The sequence below is a fragment of the Heterodontus francisci genome, chromosome 14 (assembly GCF_036365525.1).
Source record: "Heterodontus francisci isolate sHetFra1 chromosome 14, sHetFra1.hap1, whole genome shotgun sequence".
Taxonomy (NCBI): Eukaryota; Metazoa; Chordata; class Chondrichthyes; order Heterodontiformes; family Heterodontidae; genus Heterodontus; species Heterodontus francisci.
Window position 1 is genome coordinate 67,098,406 of NC_090384.1, and position 13,787 is coordinate 67,112,192.

The following is a 13,787-nucleotide window of genomic DNA, read 5'->3' on the forward strand; positions in this document are numbered from 1 at the left end:
GCGCAGGAGGAGCATATCACGGATGCAAGCTCTCCTGCCATGACTTACCTTTAGATTAATTAGTTACTTCCTTTAAAAAATTACACTAGGGGCCTTGTTCTACTCCAAACACTACCCACTACAATCTAAATTACACTAATTTAAAAACAAACACACTAGTAGTACTCACTTTATCACTTGAGGTCTTTTTTCAAACAAAAGAACAACTTTCCCTTTATTTTTTTAAAGCTATTTAAATTGACCAACAGCTGTTACTTACCCAACGAATCACTTTGCAGATTTCCCGTGATGTCACTAAGTCTTTTTTTTCCTCTTTCGAGTCTCAGCATGCGCTGAGAGACACAGGGAGCCTGCCGCCGCTCCGGATCGGCTTCCTCACAGGTCCGCTAGTCGCCGCTCCGCTCCCAGGTAAGTAAGGGCCTTGAGCCCCGCTCTTTATTTATAGCCGCCACTCCGGATCAGCTTCCTTGCAGGTCTGCCAGTTGCTGCTCCGCTCCCAGGTAAGTTTGCTTACTGACTTGTTATGATCATAACAAGAACCAATCGGACAGGTTTTCTTGAGTTTAACAAAGAAAGAGCTTAACTTTATTGTATCTAAACCAAACTAATGAAAATAATAAACTACATGTCGACTTTCACTCTCACACACACACTAGAGGTTTAACACACATGCAAATAGGTTACAGAATGGGTAAAGGTAGATTGGTTGAGCTAGAGTCCATAGAAAAAAAAAGGTTTACAGTTTGTAGCGTTTGGTGATTCGGCTGGCATCTAGCTAAATTCGGTGGTGCTGAGGCTTTTAGTTTGAAGAGATGGATGACTGGTTCAATGGGTCTCTTGGAGACAGCCATGCGGATGATTTCGTCCAACGGAGTTTCTGATTGTAGCTGGAGTATGCAAAGATGGTTAGCCAACAGGCAGAGTTCTAAACTTGTAAACTGAAATGGAGACAGAGAGAGAGAGAGAGACCTCCACTTGGGTCTGCATGTGTCAGAGTCCAGAAGCTTCTCCACTGCTGCAGAGAAACACAAGCTTAACCATAGAACCACAGAAAAGTTACAGCACAGAAAGAGGCCATTCAGCGCATCGTATCTGCGCCGGCTGAAAAAACTTTTCGCCCAATCTATTTCCACCTTCCAGCACCTGGTCCATAGCCTTGCAGGCTACAGCACTTCAGGTGCAGGTCCAGGTACCTTTTAAATGAATTTGAGGGTTGCTGCCTCCATTACCGATCCAGGCAGTGAATTCCAGACACCCACTACCATTAGTCGCCACTAATCCTTCTACCAATCAACTTAAATCTGTGCCCCCTGGTAATTGACCTTTCCACTAGGGGAAACAGGTCCTTCTTGCCTACTCTCTCTAGGCCCCTCATAATCTTGTACACCTCAATTAAGTCACCCCTCAGCCTCCTCTGTTCTTAGGAAAACCCTAGCCTATCCAATCTTTCCTCATAGCTAAAATTTTCAAGTCCTGGCAACATTCTTGTAAACCTGTTCTGTACTCTCTCCACAGCAATTATGTCCTTCCTGAAATGTGGCGACCAGAACTGTACGCAATACTCCAGCTATAGCCTAACCAGCGTTTTATACAGTACAAAACCATAGACGGGGAGGGGCTTGTCATATCACAGTCACTCAGTCATTCAAGCAGTAGTTAGCAGTATTTCTTCTTGTTAAAAGAAAGAGAACAAACAGTTCTCTGAAACTTCCTGGGTCTTGGTTCTTGCTGGGACCTCCTCAGAGGCCTTGCAATGCAGGATACAGTATTACAAATTAGGTGGCCACCTTAAGCTGCCAGCAAAGTCATCCTTTTAGCTGTCCTCTCTTAAATTTCTTCAAAAAATATATATTTAGATCTCTCGTCAGTGGATTAAAGAAAATTATCATTCAACAAAGAAAGTTGGCGTGACAAATGTAAAACATAAATCGTCTTCCATCCCACGAATCTGCCTCAGCTCGAATCTCAAGTGAGTACCTCCTACTAACTTACTTTCCACATCAACCATCGTGTTTCCTCTCAGAGGAAAATTAGTGCTGACTGGTGTCAAATCAAGTGCAGTTTACTGCTGCGGGCCCATGCCAACAAGGAACTGAGCTGAGACTTACCAAACTCATTCTGCATAGGACCCCGATAGCAAATATGCTTTCATTCCATCATAATTTCATTGCATAACTGATGTATTACATTATTTATCTATTGATTGACAATTCTAAAAGTACCATACATAAAACTTCAATTCCAGTGTGTCCTGGTAAGATAGTTTTTTGCTGTTTTATTGTAGACAATAGTCTGAAAGTTACCGTGAGTGATGTCACTGCACAAATGCTTCACACAGTCATATCAAATTCCTCTATCTGTATTGTAGCAGAGGCATTAAATCTTTTTAAAATGGCTAAAGCTAGTTTTAAAATTCCAAAAAGAGGAATTTGATTCCAACATGTTAAGTATTATCTTCACTTACTGAATTTTTGGGTCAAAAACACTTGACCAAATTTGGATATTACCTTGCTGTATTGACCATTAATAATTTGGCTACATGATCAATTTAAGGATGTTCTTTGGTTTTCTTCTATTCAAGTACATTCAATATTTCAATGTTAAGGCTTCCTGACAGGCAAAATTACAAAATGAGATTACAATAAAATGATACTAGATCTTTCCAGCGTGAAATCACTCACTAGTGCTGCCAAACCAAACAAGATCAAAGACAGAAACATTCTGAAAGACAGATTTCAAAGTTTCACTCAATACAGCCATAGAAACTCAAGGCTGGATACCAGTTTTCACTTCACATTTTCAGCAGAAGATTGAAACAGTCATTTAATAGAACAGAGAGTGAGTCCATATGAAAAGCACAGTGGAGATCTCAAACTTACCAGATAAATCGCTGCTTTCAATGCGTTTCAAATCTGCATCAACCCAAAAAAGTTTCCCCAGTTTGTTATCAATTGCCAAATCAACAGGTCGGATCAATCCAGTTGAAAATAGTACTTCCCTTTCTGTACCATCAAGTGCTGCACGTTCTATCTTTGGGGACCTGTCCTGCATGTTTGTGAAGTACATATACCTGCATAGCAATTTTAATATGCAACAAATGAGCATTAAAACAAGCATAATAAAAGCAAAATACTGCAGATGCTGGAAATCTGAAATAAAACAAGAAGTGCTGGAAATACTCAGCAGGTCTGGCAGCATCTGTGGAGAGAGAAGCAGAGTTAGTGTTTCAGGTCAGTGACTTTTCATCAGAACTGGCAAAGGTTAGAAATGTAATAGGTTTTAAGCAAATAAAGTGGGAGTGGGGCAAAAGAGAACAGAAAGGAAGGTGTCGATAGGACAGAGGGTCAGAGAGATTAACTGACAAGGAGGTCATGGGGCAAAGGCAAAGAATGTGTTAATGGTGTGGTGAAAGACAAAGCATTAGGGCAGAAAGGGTGTTAATTGACAGAATAATGAACAGCCCTAGCCAAACGCACAAACATGAAAAAAACAGTGGGCAGCACAAGGTGAAAAAAAAGGAATATGAAATAAACTAAAATAAAATAAAAATAAAAATAAAAAAGGGCCAGTCACGCTCTGAAATTATTGAACTCGATGTTCAGTCCGGTAGGTTGTAGCGTGCCTAATCGGTAAATGAGATGCTGTTCGTCAAGCTTGCGTTGATGTTCACTGGAACACTGCAGCAAGCCCAGGACAGAGAAGTGGGCATGAAAGCAGTGTGGGGGGTGGTGGGGGTGGGGAGCGGGGGGGGTGGGAGGGTGTTGAAATGGAAAATGACAGGAAGCACGGAGTCACGTTTTCAGACTGAGCAGAAGTGTTCTGCAAAGCGATCACCAATCTGCATTTGGTCTCCCCAAGACCCCTGCTTTATTTGCTTAAAACCTATTACATTTCTAACTGTTGCCAGTTCTGATAAAAGGTCACTGACCTGAAACATTAACTCTGCTTCTCTCTCCACAGATGCTGCCAGACCTGCTGAGTATTTCCAGCACTTTTTGTTTTTATTAAAACAAGCATATTGCTACTAGGAGACATTGGGCAGGATTTTCAAAGCCCGCTGAGAGTGGGAACAGTAGCAACGCAATTTGAAGATCATGTCCACAGAGGTCAGCAGTGGAACCTGCTGTCTCTAGAATGCAACACCGTTTTTAAAGGGATGCCGGCATTGAGGGAAGGGGTCAGGCCTACGTTTCTATTCAACTGCCTGTTGAACTCATTAAAGAACTCATTAACAGGCTTGTTAGGAGCAAGAAGCTATTTTTAAAGACTGGGAACAGGGAAAACGCCATGGGTGTGGGTGGGTGGGAAACACGGCAGGGTTGTGAAGATGTGAGCATTGTGGACGGACATGAGGACTATAGGAAGGGCTATGTAATTTAAAGCAGAGGCACCATATAAAGCTTAGCTGCTTCGGATGTGTCTCATTGTAGATATTGTTGCAGCTGGAAGAGTTAAACGTTACATTTGATAGTGCCATGAAATCAGAGAGGGACGTGAGGCCGCTGGCAACACTGTGACAGCGAGGGTTGGCAGAGGAAGGCACTGTGAAGGCACAAAGCCCAGCTGAGGGAGTTCAGATGGGAACAGGCTACTCGGACATTGGACAGAGCAGCCAGGATGAGCTACGGTAAATGCAACCTCCTGGACAGCTGGAAGCCAGAGGAACACAGCAGGGGCTGCAAGGAGGGGAAGGCAGTACCCAAGACATCTGGTGCACAGCCCAACAGCCAGCTACATGCAAATGACAAAGCGCCAGTGCCGTAGCAGGCATATGCCTTTCCAGACAAATGGTCTCAGTCCTGTGTGCTCTGATCCAGAAATGACCTCACAGGCCCTACGGCAGTTCCCTACCTGCACTTGTCAAGGACTCAGGCACCCTGAACATCTATGCAATCGGGTTGTTCCAGGGACCTAAGTGGCATCTCGCAGTCGGCATCTCATTAGGTCATCAGATAGGTGATGGATGCCCTTTTAGGGAGGGTAGGGTCTACATCCACTTTCACACAGATGGACATGCGCTGGCACAGAGGGAACTGGGGTTTGCTCCAATTGATGCATTCCTTCAGGTGGAGGACACCATCTCTTGCGCCCATTTGACCATCAAGGCATCCAGCGACTGACCAGTGGGATCCATCAACAGGAAAGGCTTTCGCTCCTTCAACGTCCAACTGCTCTGTGACCAGAGCAAGAGCTTCCTCTATGTATGCTCTCGCTTTCCTAGCAGCTGCCATGATGCCTTCGTCCTCTGCCAGTCCAGGCTGCCTTGTTCCTTCACTCCATCCCCCAAAGTGCATGGCTGGCTCCAAAGGGACAAGGGAATCCCCTTGAAGAGATGGCTACTGACCCCTCTACGGGAGTCTCAAACAGAGACACAGAGGCACAACAACCAATGCCACCTGCTCAGCAGGCCAACCATTGAGCAGGCCATCGAGTTTCTGAAGATGTGATTCCGGTGCCTGAATCGGTTGGGTGGCATTCTCCAATACCCTCCTGCAACAGTCTCAGTCATAATGGTGGTCTGCTGTGCTCTCCATAGCAGGGCCCTCCAGAGAGGTGTGTACCTCGAGGACAGTGAGGCTCATGGAAGGAGGGTCAGGAGGTAAGGGAGGAGGAGGAAGAGGGGACGGAGGGGGATAACACTGAACAGTTAGGTGCCCCTGCTGCATGACAAGGTGACCTCCTCCTGCCACCCTCTGGGAAGAGGACCACCCTCTCCCTCACGGCCTCCAGCATTACATCCAGTGGGCATCGATGAAACAAAGGTCTGCGCTGTCCCTACTGCTAGGCATCCAGGTCCTCTGACACATCTCACTTCCCTCTGGTGCTGTGGAAGGCAAATCTCTCCCTCAGGACAACCAGCAATCTCAGTGATGGCTGCCGTGGAAGTCTACATGTCCCTCACTTGAACGGACTTACTACAATCCCACTGGAACAGGAAACCCGTCTCCATACCAATTAAAGGCTTACCCATCTGAAAATTGCAATCTGAATCAGCTTCCCAGAGGAGGCAGGTTTCAGACCAAAAACCAGACCAGGCTTCTGTTCCTTGCATCCACTTTCAAAATCCAGCTCATTATCGCACATATAACATCAGTATAATATTACACTAGTCAAAATAAAAAATATTTTTTCAAAAAAGAGGGACAAATTGATTTCAATAATTGTTAAGACTTTCATTAACATGGTTAGAGGTTAACTAGGAGAACATTGGGGTAACTGAGTGTGGAGGTGACAAAAAGAATGAGTGAAGATTTCAGCACAAATGGACTGAAGGAGAGGTAGACAAAAATGTTGTCACGAAGGTTGAAAGAGATGGTCTTTGTGAATAAGAGGTTATTTGGTTGGCAATTCAATTCAGGGTTAAACAAGACACCAAGGTTGTGAAGAGTCTGGTTAAGTATCAGATTGAGGCTAGGCAAGGGGATGGGGTCAGTGGTTAGGGTATGGAGTTTGTGCTTTTCAGTGTTTAGCTAGAGAAACATCTGGCTCCTTCAAGACTGAATGTTGGACAGGCAGTCTGATAGCACAGAAGCAAAGGAGGGATCGAGAGAATTGGTAGAGAGGTGGATAAATTAATTTAAGATAATTAACTGTTCACTAAGTTTCACTTCAGTACTAAGCACACAAAAGAAAATGAGTTACCCCCTTTCTGCATTAACAACAATAGCTCTTGGTCGGTCATGTTCTCCACGTAGAACTATTCCAATGGGCTTTCCATTAAGTCTGTTAACATTTATGGTGTTGGATGTTTCACAAGTCCAGTAGACAGTTCGACTGTAGATATCAAGGCTCAAGTCATGAGGCTGGATATCTGGGTTTTGGCTTTGGTTTGGTCCAGATACAACCACAAATGCCTAGATAAATAAACAACAAATGAATGTGAAAAAAAATAAAAAAACAATTACTGGCTAACCTTTTATTGTACATAATGCTAGGAAAGTTCCATGATATCCTCACAGCATCAACTTACATGTATAATCTGTGTTAGTTTTGAAGTGGAATTGTCTTCCACTGAATTGAAACATAAGCACAATGAGACAAAAAAAGATCTCAGTACATAAAAGGTATCTCTGTAGTCCTCTCTCTAAACATATTATGGCTTAAAATTGTAAGATAGAGTTGGACAATAATAAATTTGTGCAGAATTTCTTCCTACGTAATATCAAGGTGTTCAATATCTTAAACCCAGTCATTAATGCAACAGAATTTCAGATTGATGGGCGCTTCCATCAGTTTCAGGCTGATTGAACCATAAGTTCTAAGTACAAGATAAGGAAACAAAGTCCAGAGCTGTCTCGCCATCAGCGCCTCCACCCCAACTTGTTTCCTGAACAGTCAGCTTGCTGGACTGTCTCAGAACCAAAGTGCACAGCAACAAGCTGGGAGAATTCACCTTTCTGACCCCAACTTGGCTTTTACTAAATGGAATAACCAAACAGAATTGACTTATGGAGAAACTGGGCAGCTGTTTATTTTATATCACTTCATGATACAGCATGTTGGTAGACTAAGACATTGTGTGACTAAAGCACATTTAAAAAGCCAACTATCAGTAGATCTCCAGGATAAATACTTTCTGCTACTTTGGAAAGCAGTAAGAAGCATTCAGAGCTCGGGTAAGCTCACACAATGTCAAATGTAAAGATGATCAAGGTGTTATAGACAGTTAAAGAAGGAGAGAGATGGAGGAAGGTGAGAGAGAGACAGACGTAGGAGGAGAGAGACAGAAGAGGAGAGAGAGAGAGGAAGGAGGGGAGAGAGAGAGGAAGGAGGGGAGAGAGAGAGAGACAGAGGAGAGAGAGAGAGAGACGGAGGAGAGAGAGAGAGAGACGGAGGAGAGAGAGAGAGAGACGGAGGAGAGAGAGAGAGACGGAGGAGAGAGAGAGAGACGGAGGAGAGAGAGAGACGGAGACGGAGAGAGAGAGACGGAGAAGGAGAGAGACGGAGAAGGAGAGAGACGGAGAAGGAGAGAGAGAGAGATGGAGAAGGAGAGAGAGAGAGACGGAGGAGGAGAGAGAGAGAGACGGAGAAGAGAGAGAGAGAGAGACGGAGAAGGAGAGAGAGAGACGGAGAAGGAGAGAGAGAGACGGAGAAGGAGAGAGAGAGAGACGGAGAAGGAGAGAGAGAGAGACGGAGAAGGAGAGAGAGAGACGGAGAAGGAGAGAGAGAGAGAGACGGAGAAGGAGAGAGAGAGAGACGGAGAAGGAGAGAGAGAGAGACGGAGAAGGAGAGAGAGAGAGACGGAGAAGGAGAGAGAGAGAGACGGAGAAGGAGAGAGAGAGAGACGGAGAAGGAGAGAGACGGAGAAGGAGAGAGAGATGGAGAAGGAGAGAGAGATGGAGAAGGAGAGAGACGGAGAGGGAGAGGGACAGAGAGGGAGAGAGAGATGGAGAAGAAGTGAGGAGGAGAGAGAGGAGACAGAAAGAAAAAGACTTGCATTTATATAGTGTTTTCTATGACCATTGGACATCTCAAAGTGCTTTACAGCCAATGAAATACTTTTGAAGTGTAGTCACTGTTATAGTGTAGAAAACATAGCAGCCATTTTGCATACAGTAAGCTCCCACAAACAACAATGTGATATTGACCAGATAATCTGTTTTTGTGATGTTATTTGAGGGATGAATATTGGCCAGGGTACCGTTAATAACTCCCCTGATCTTCTTTGAAACAGTACTACCCGAGAAGTTGATGGGGCCTTGGTTAAAACATCTTATCTGAAAGATGGCACCTCTGACCGTCCAGCACTCGCTCAGTAATGTACTGGATGTCAGCCTTGATTTTTCTGCTCAGATTCTGGAGTGGGACTTGAACCCAGAACATAGAGGACTTTATTTATAGATGAATACCCAAATAATGTGAATAGCAGAATAGTCAACAAAAGGATTATAGCAAGAATTACCTTAGTGTTGCAAAATATTTTTCACATATACAAACATGCACTTGTTACAAATATAGACTCTCATGACTTTCTCGATGTCTGGTGGGTAAATGCAAGTGATGTTATGATACTGAGCAAAGCAAACCAAAGAGGTCCTAAGTTTTACCTCTGCTCTGTGCTGAGATTACTGGTATAAATTGGATAGGACAAGGGATTCAACTGGGGCAGGGAACTAAAATTAACCATGTCTCTTGTTTCTGATTGCTATTTTGTAGCCCCTGATGGAAAGTGGGCAAATGTGAAAATCAAAACTAAATACGAGTCAGAGCTCATTAGGCCGCTGACGCTCACACAAGAATGCAACATGGATGAGTTACCACAGAAGTGCTCTACACCTGTCGCATCATCCCACAACACATGTCAATATTTCAGGAAATAAGTAAAGAAAATGGGATAAAACTGAAAGGGGGAGGGCTGATACCCCTATTTAATCTAAGATAAACACTAATTCTATTCTGATGGACACTCCTTCTGAAAGATTCCTTCTGTCACTTGCCTGAGAGCCATCATCTCTAGCTCGTTTGATGACATTTTGGCGTCCATCTACCCAGTAAATCAACTTGTCAATAGCATCATACTCCACTGCCTTCACATTACGCAAACCATGTACAGGCAATATTATGTCTGGGCTCTGGTGCTCATCCAACACCATACGACTAATTGCAGTCTTCTGACTGAACAGCAAGAAGTTGATGGGTGCTAAAAAGGCAAAGACAAATTAAACACAATTAATTTTAAAAACTTTTACAAGTGTGGAGTCTCATTCCTTTAAGATTTTGATTATTCTTGGAGAATTTTAAAATGTTTTACCATTTTTAATTTCTCTATCTCTTTTATCTCTCTCAATCCTATCTTTTCCACCTTCTGTGCCTGATTCGGCATTGAATTAAATATTCTAACTTATACTTCCTGGTTCAGACTCTGCATGGCTAAGTAAAGATTCTTCAAGTTTCTGTACCTGTTGATGGCACCGTTCTGTTTTAGATTTCTAACTAGAAGCTCTAGTGCAAAAACCCCACAGAAAGTCTGTGGGCAAGTGTAAATGTAATGAATGTCTGGTGCCATTCATTTGCCATAGACTATTAAATCCAGGCTACTAAGTTTTTCTAAGTAAGTGAGAACAGCTACAGTGAAATATAATTACTGCAATTATCTAAACTATAGAGTTAAAATATGAACATTTCAAGCAACATTTTAAACATATTACTACATTAGCAAATTTTTTGACATTTGAGTGGTTATAGAATGCTCGGACTGAATTATGTCATAGTTGAGCCTCAACAGGGTGAATAACTTAATAATGTAAAAAGATTTGGATACCTGTATTAATACACAGTTATTTAATTTTATATATGCTGGTAACATTTCTTTGAAATACTTCCATAAACCTGCAGGTGATTTGAATATACAGTATTTAATATTCAGCATTTTTTTTTTACTAATTATGTCTTCATTGTGCTTCAGCAGCATCTACTGCAGTTTACAGAGTGGGGACTGCTATTTATTACCTTTGTTCTTAAATTATAGCCCTTGCATTGTTAAGAGATGACTGACTGCAATAGCTTGAAAAAGATTTTAGTAGCTCTGAAAGTCTATATAATAAGCATAATTTTGAAGCAATGAAAATTAAGACTTACAATTGCAAGTTCTGTTATTGTCATTAAGAACATAATGTGATGCACATCCACACTTATACCCAGTTGGCACAGCAAGGCAGAGATGAGAACAGTGACCATTGCTTTGCACACATTCATTCCAGCCATCTTGCCGTGATGAATGAAAAACTAAGATGTCCATCACATAGTCCAAATGTCCCTGAATAAGAGTACGGTTTTGTCCATTCATCTTGTCAGCCCGCTCAATACTGCGAAGGTTCCAGTCAGTCCAGTAGATGTAATCTCGGTACTGTGTTAGTCCAAAGGGGTGAGGCAGATCATCAGCTATGATTTCGCGTTGTTTTCCTTAATTGGTGAATAACAAGAGATTATATTTTGCAACTAATTTAGCTGAATGCATAAAAAGCGCAGTTAATAATATTTTATAAGTATATTGCTAATGTTGCCTTCATATGTGCACTTTTAGAGCTGATGCCAAAATATTGGCATTTTGGCCTGGTATTGGTGCTACTTGGATAAGGTCAAGATGCAGTCCTTCTTGGTTTTGCATCAACTTCTTTTGGCTCAAAAGCCATGGTTTCAATTGATTTGTTCTTTAAAGCAATGCAATTGCAGTACAACGCATTGAAAGCAGCTGACTGTTCCATCACCTCTTAATCCAAAGAAACTGACCTCAGTTGGAGGGTGGAAAGCAAAATGTCATGTTAGTATTTGAGTTTGACTGTTTTCCGTATAACGTTGATGTGAGCAGGCATGTAACCGAAGCTTTCCTCTCACATCGTTGCTATCAGTAATGTGGCCAGTATAAAGATAGAATACTATATCTCGTTAGAATCCTAGAGATTTTGAGATTTGCATCTTTTCAAGATTACCAAGCATGAAAACAATAACATTAGTTACCTTAAAAGAAAACATCAGCTGAGGAAAGTAGGAGAAACATGCTGAAAAAATTACAAGTCAATTTTGTGATTGGAACAGAATATAGAATTTTTTTTTGAAATGGAAAAGATTTTCCAAGGAATTATCCAAGAAAAACTATATGACGTACTTTCTGAGTCACAATCATAGTCATACAAGAACTGCAACAACAGCTAGTGGCCCCAAGTTCAGAAGCACATTATTTGGGAGATGACATAACTCCCACATATACTGTTGGAGAATATCAAATTTAAAATGACATTGCTGTGAATAGTTGGCCCCAAAAGACAATATGGTATGTAAAAAACTTTGAATTAAAGATGTATAGCTGTTTTCTTCAAGGCAATATCTCAAAAAAGCACATTAAAAAAAGTTTATCATCAGCCAAAATCCACACAGGACCTTTCATAAGACCATATGTTCCAAATTTAAAGAGTAAATAATAGTGACAGATCAAAGCTCTTATTCAAAAGTTACCTCAAAACCAAGTCTGGAATTTCCTCTTACCTAGCATATTTGAAGATTCAATCATTGATGTATCCAGATCAGTCCAATAGAGTCTCTTCTCTGCATAGTCAATAGTAAGTCCATTGGCACGCCCCACTCTGTCCACCAGAGGAGCACTATTTGTGCCATCCATGTGGGCGCGAACAATTCTTGGTTTACCACCCCATTCAGTCCAATACATGTATCTAATGTAGGGAAACAGTAATCAAAACACTTGGGCAGGGGTGTGGGGGGAGAACACATCACTTCTACAAAAGATCCTGCATTGTCATAACAGCCTGTTCTTCTTATAAATAAAAACAATGTTTTGGAGACTAAACATTTTCGTAGTTCAAAAATTCATCAGGTTTCATATTCATACAACAGAAGAACTCAGAGAAACCATTTTATTTCATAAATCTCACAGAAGTATTTGTTTTCAATGGCAGTTGATGTATAAACATAGAAAATTATTAGAAGAATTTTGTTTCTCTTGTTTAGAAGTGGAAGTAGTAATTGTTTGAGTTTACAATAATAGGCGTTAGTGCTGGGAATAACTGAGGTTAGTGATGGATACCCAGTATAAGCATCAAGTTACCAACATGCTGCCTCAAATCCAATCTCAGAAGAGCATCTTCTGCTGAAGCAATGTGAATGTTTCCACTTCCTTTTGGCATTGCTAAAGAAGATAGAAAGAACTTGCACTTGTACAGCCCCTTACACGACACCCTTACAATGCAGGCAAACATGGCAGCCATTTGTGCCCAGTAAAGTCCCATAAACAATAAAGAGATAAATGACAAGATCTGTTTTTGTAAGTTTTGGGATAAATGTTTGCCAGCACACTGGGAGAACTCCCATGCTCCTCTTTGAAAAATACAATGGGAACTTTTACTTTTATCCAAGAGAAGTGACAGTGTCTTGGCTTAACATCTTATCTGAAAGGTGGTACAAGGCAACGAAGTACTCCCCAATATGGAAGTATAAGTCTCAATTATATATTTAAGCCTCTGTAGTTTTGTGTATCCTGTATCCAGTAAGAAGTGGATTGCCTAAATCATTTCACAGAACATTTTCAAAAGCACTTAATAATCGGGATTTAATAACAGTTTAAGTACATCATTCAAGGGCCTAACATTTGAACTAATTCTTATTTCCAGAGTCTGTAAACACTTTGGGCCAGAAGGTCTTTGATGAAACCAATTTAGTGTTCTCCTTATCCAGCTGTGTCTTCGGAAAAAGGTTAGAAAGTACAACTGACTACACTTCCATCGGATCTGAATATAATGAATTGCTGTTTACATCTGCCACATTTGCTCATGCAGTTCTAACCGAACAATTAAGTTTTGCTATAATTAACTGATTTGGGATTCAAGATCAACTTTAGCATGCTGAGGGTTGAGCTAAACAGGAGCTCGATCAGCTTATCTTCTCAGTGTACTACAGTTGAGCCTGAATCCTGATACAGCTCAAATTTAGCTAATCCTCCCAGGAAACTACAGCTAATTCCAAACCTGCTCAAAATATAGCTGCAATGGGCAGCTATGTTATAACTTATAGCTGCTACTCACAGTATGTACAAATTGAACCCTGCATTTAACTTTTTATGTTAGCTGTGCCTCGCGACATAAATCAGATAACTATTTATAATGGACAAAACACCCATACATAAACAGTTTAACTGTATGTCAAAACACTTTTGGCTAAGTGTTCATAACAAAATCCCTTAATGTTTTATTTGCTATATTTTCAACATTGCAATCTTCATTGGAGCTTGATAACATTTATCTTACATGATTACTAATCAACCAACTTCAGTTCACCTT

At 41.4% G+C, this 13,787-nt stretch overlaps 1 protein-coding gene across 1 annotated transcript in view; it reads right to left on the bottom strand.

Annotated features, from left to right (window-relative positions):
* LOC137377096 (low-density lipoprotein receptor-related protein 5-like) overlaps positions 1–13,787 on the bottom strand; it is a 270,969-nt gene that overhangs the window by 44,608 nt on the left and 212,574 nt on the right. The window contains exons 11-15 of the mRNA XM_068046392.1: positions 11,983–12,167; positions 10,579–10,902; positions 9,438–9,640; positions 6,643–6,854; positions 2,880–3,070 (exon numbers count right to left, since the gene is read on the bottom strand). Of these exons, the coding sequence (XP_067902493.1) occupies positions 2,880–3,070; positions 6,643–6,854; positions 9,438–9,640; positions 10,579–10,902; positions 11,983–12,167 (1,115 nt within the window). The remainder of the gene's footprint in view (positions 1–2,879; positions 3,071–6,642; positions 6,855–9,437; positions 9,641–10,578; positions 10,903–11,982; positions 12,168–13,787) is intronic.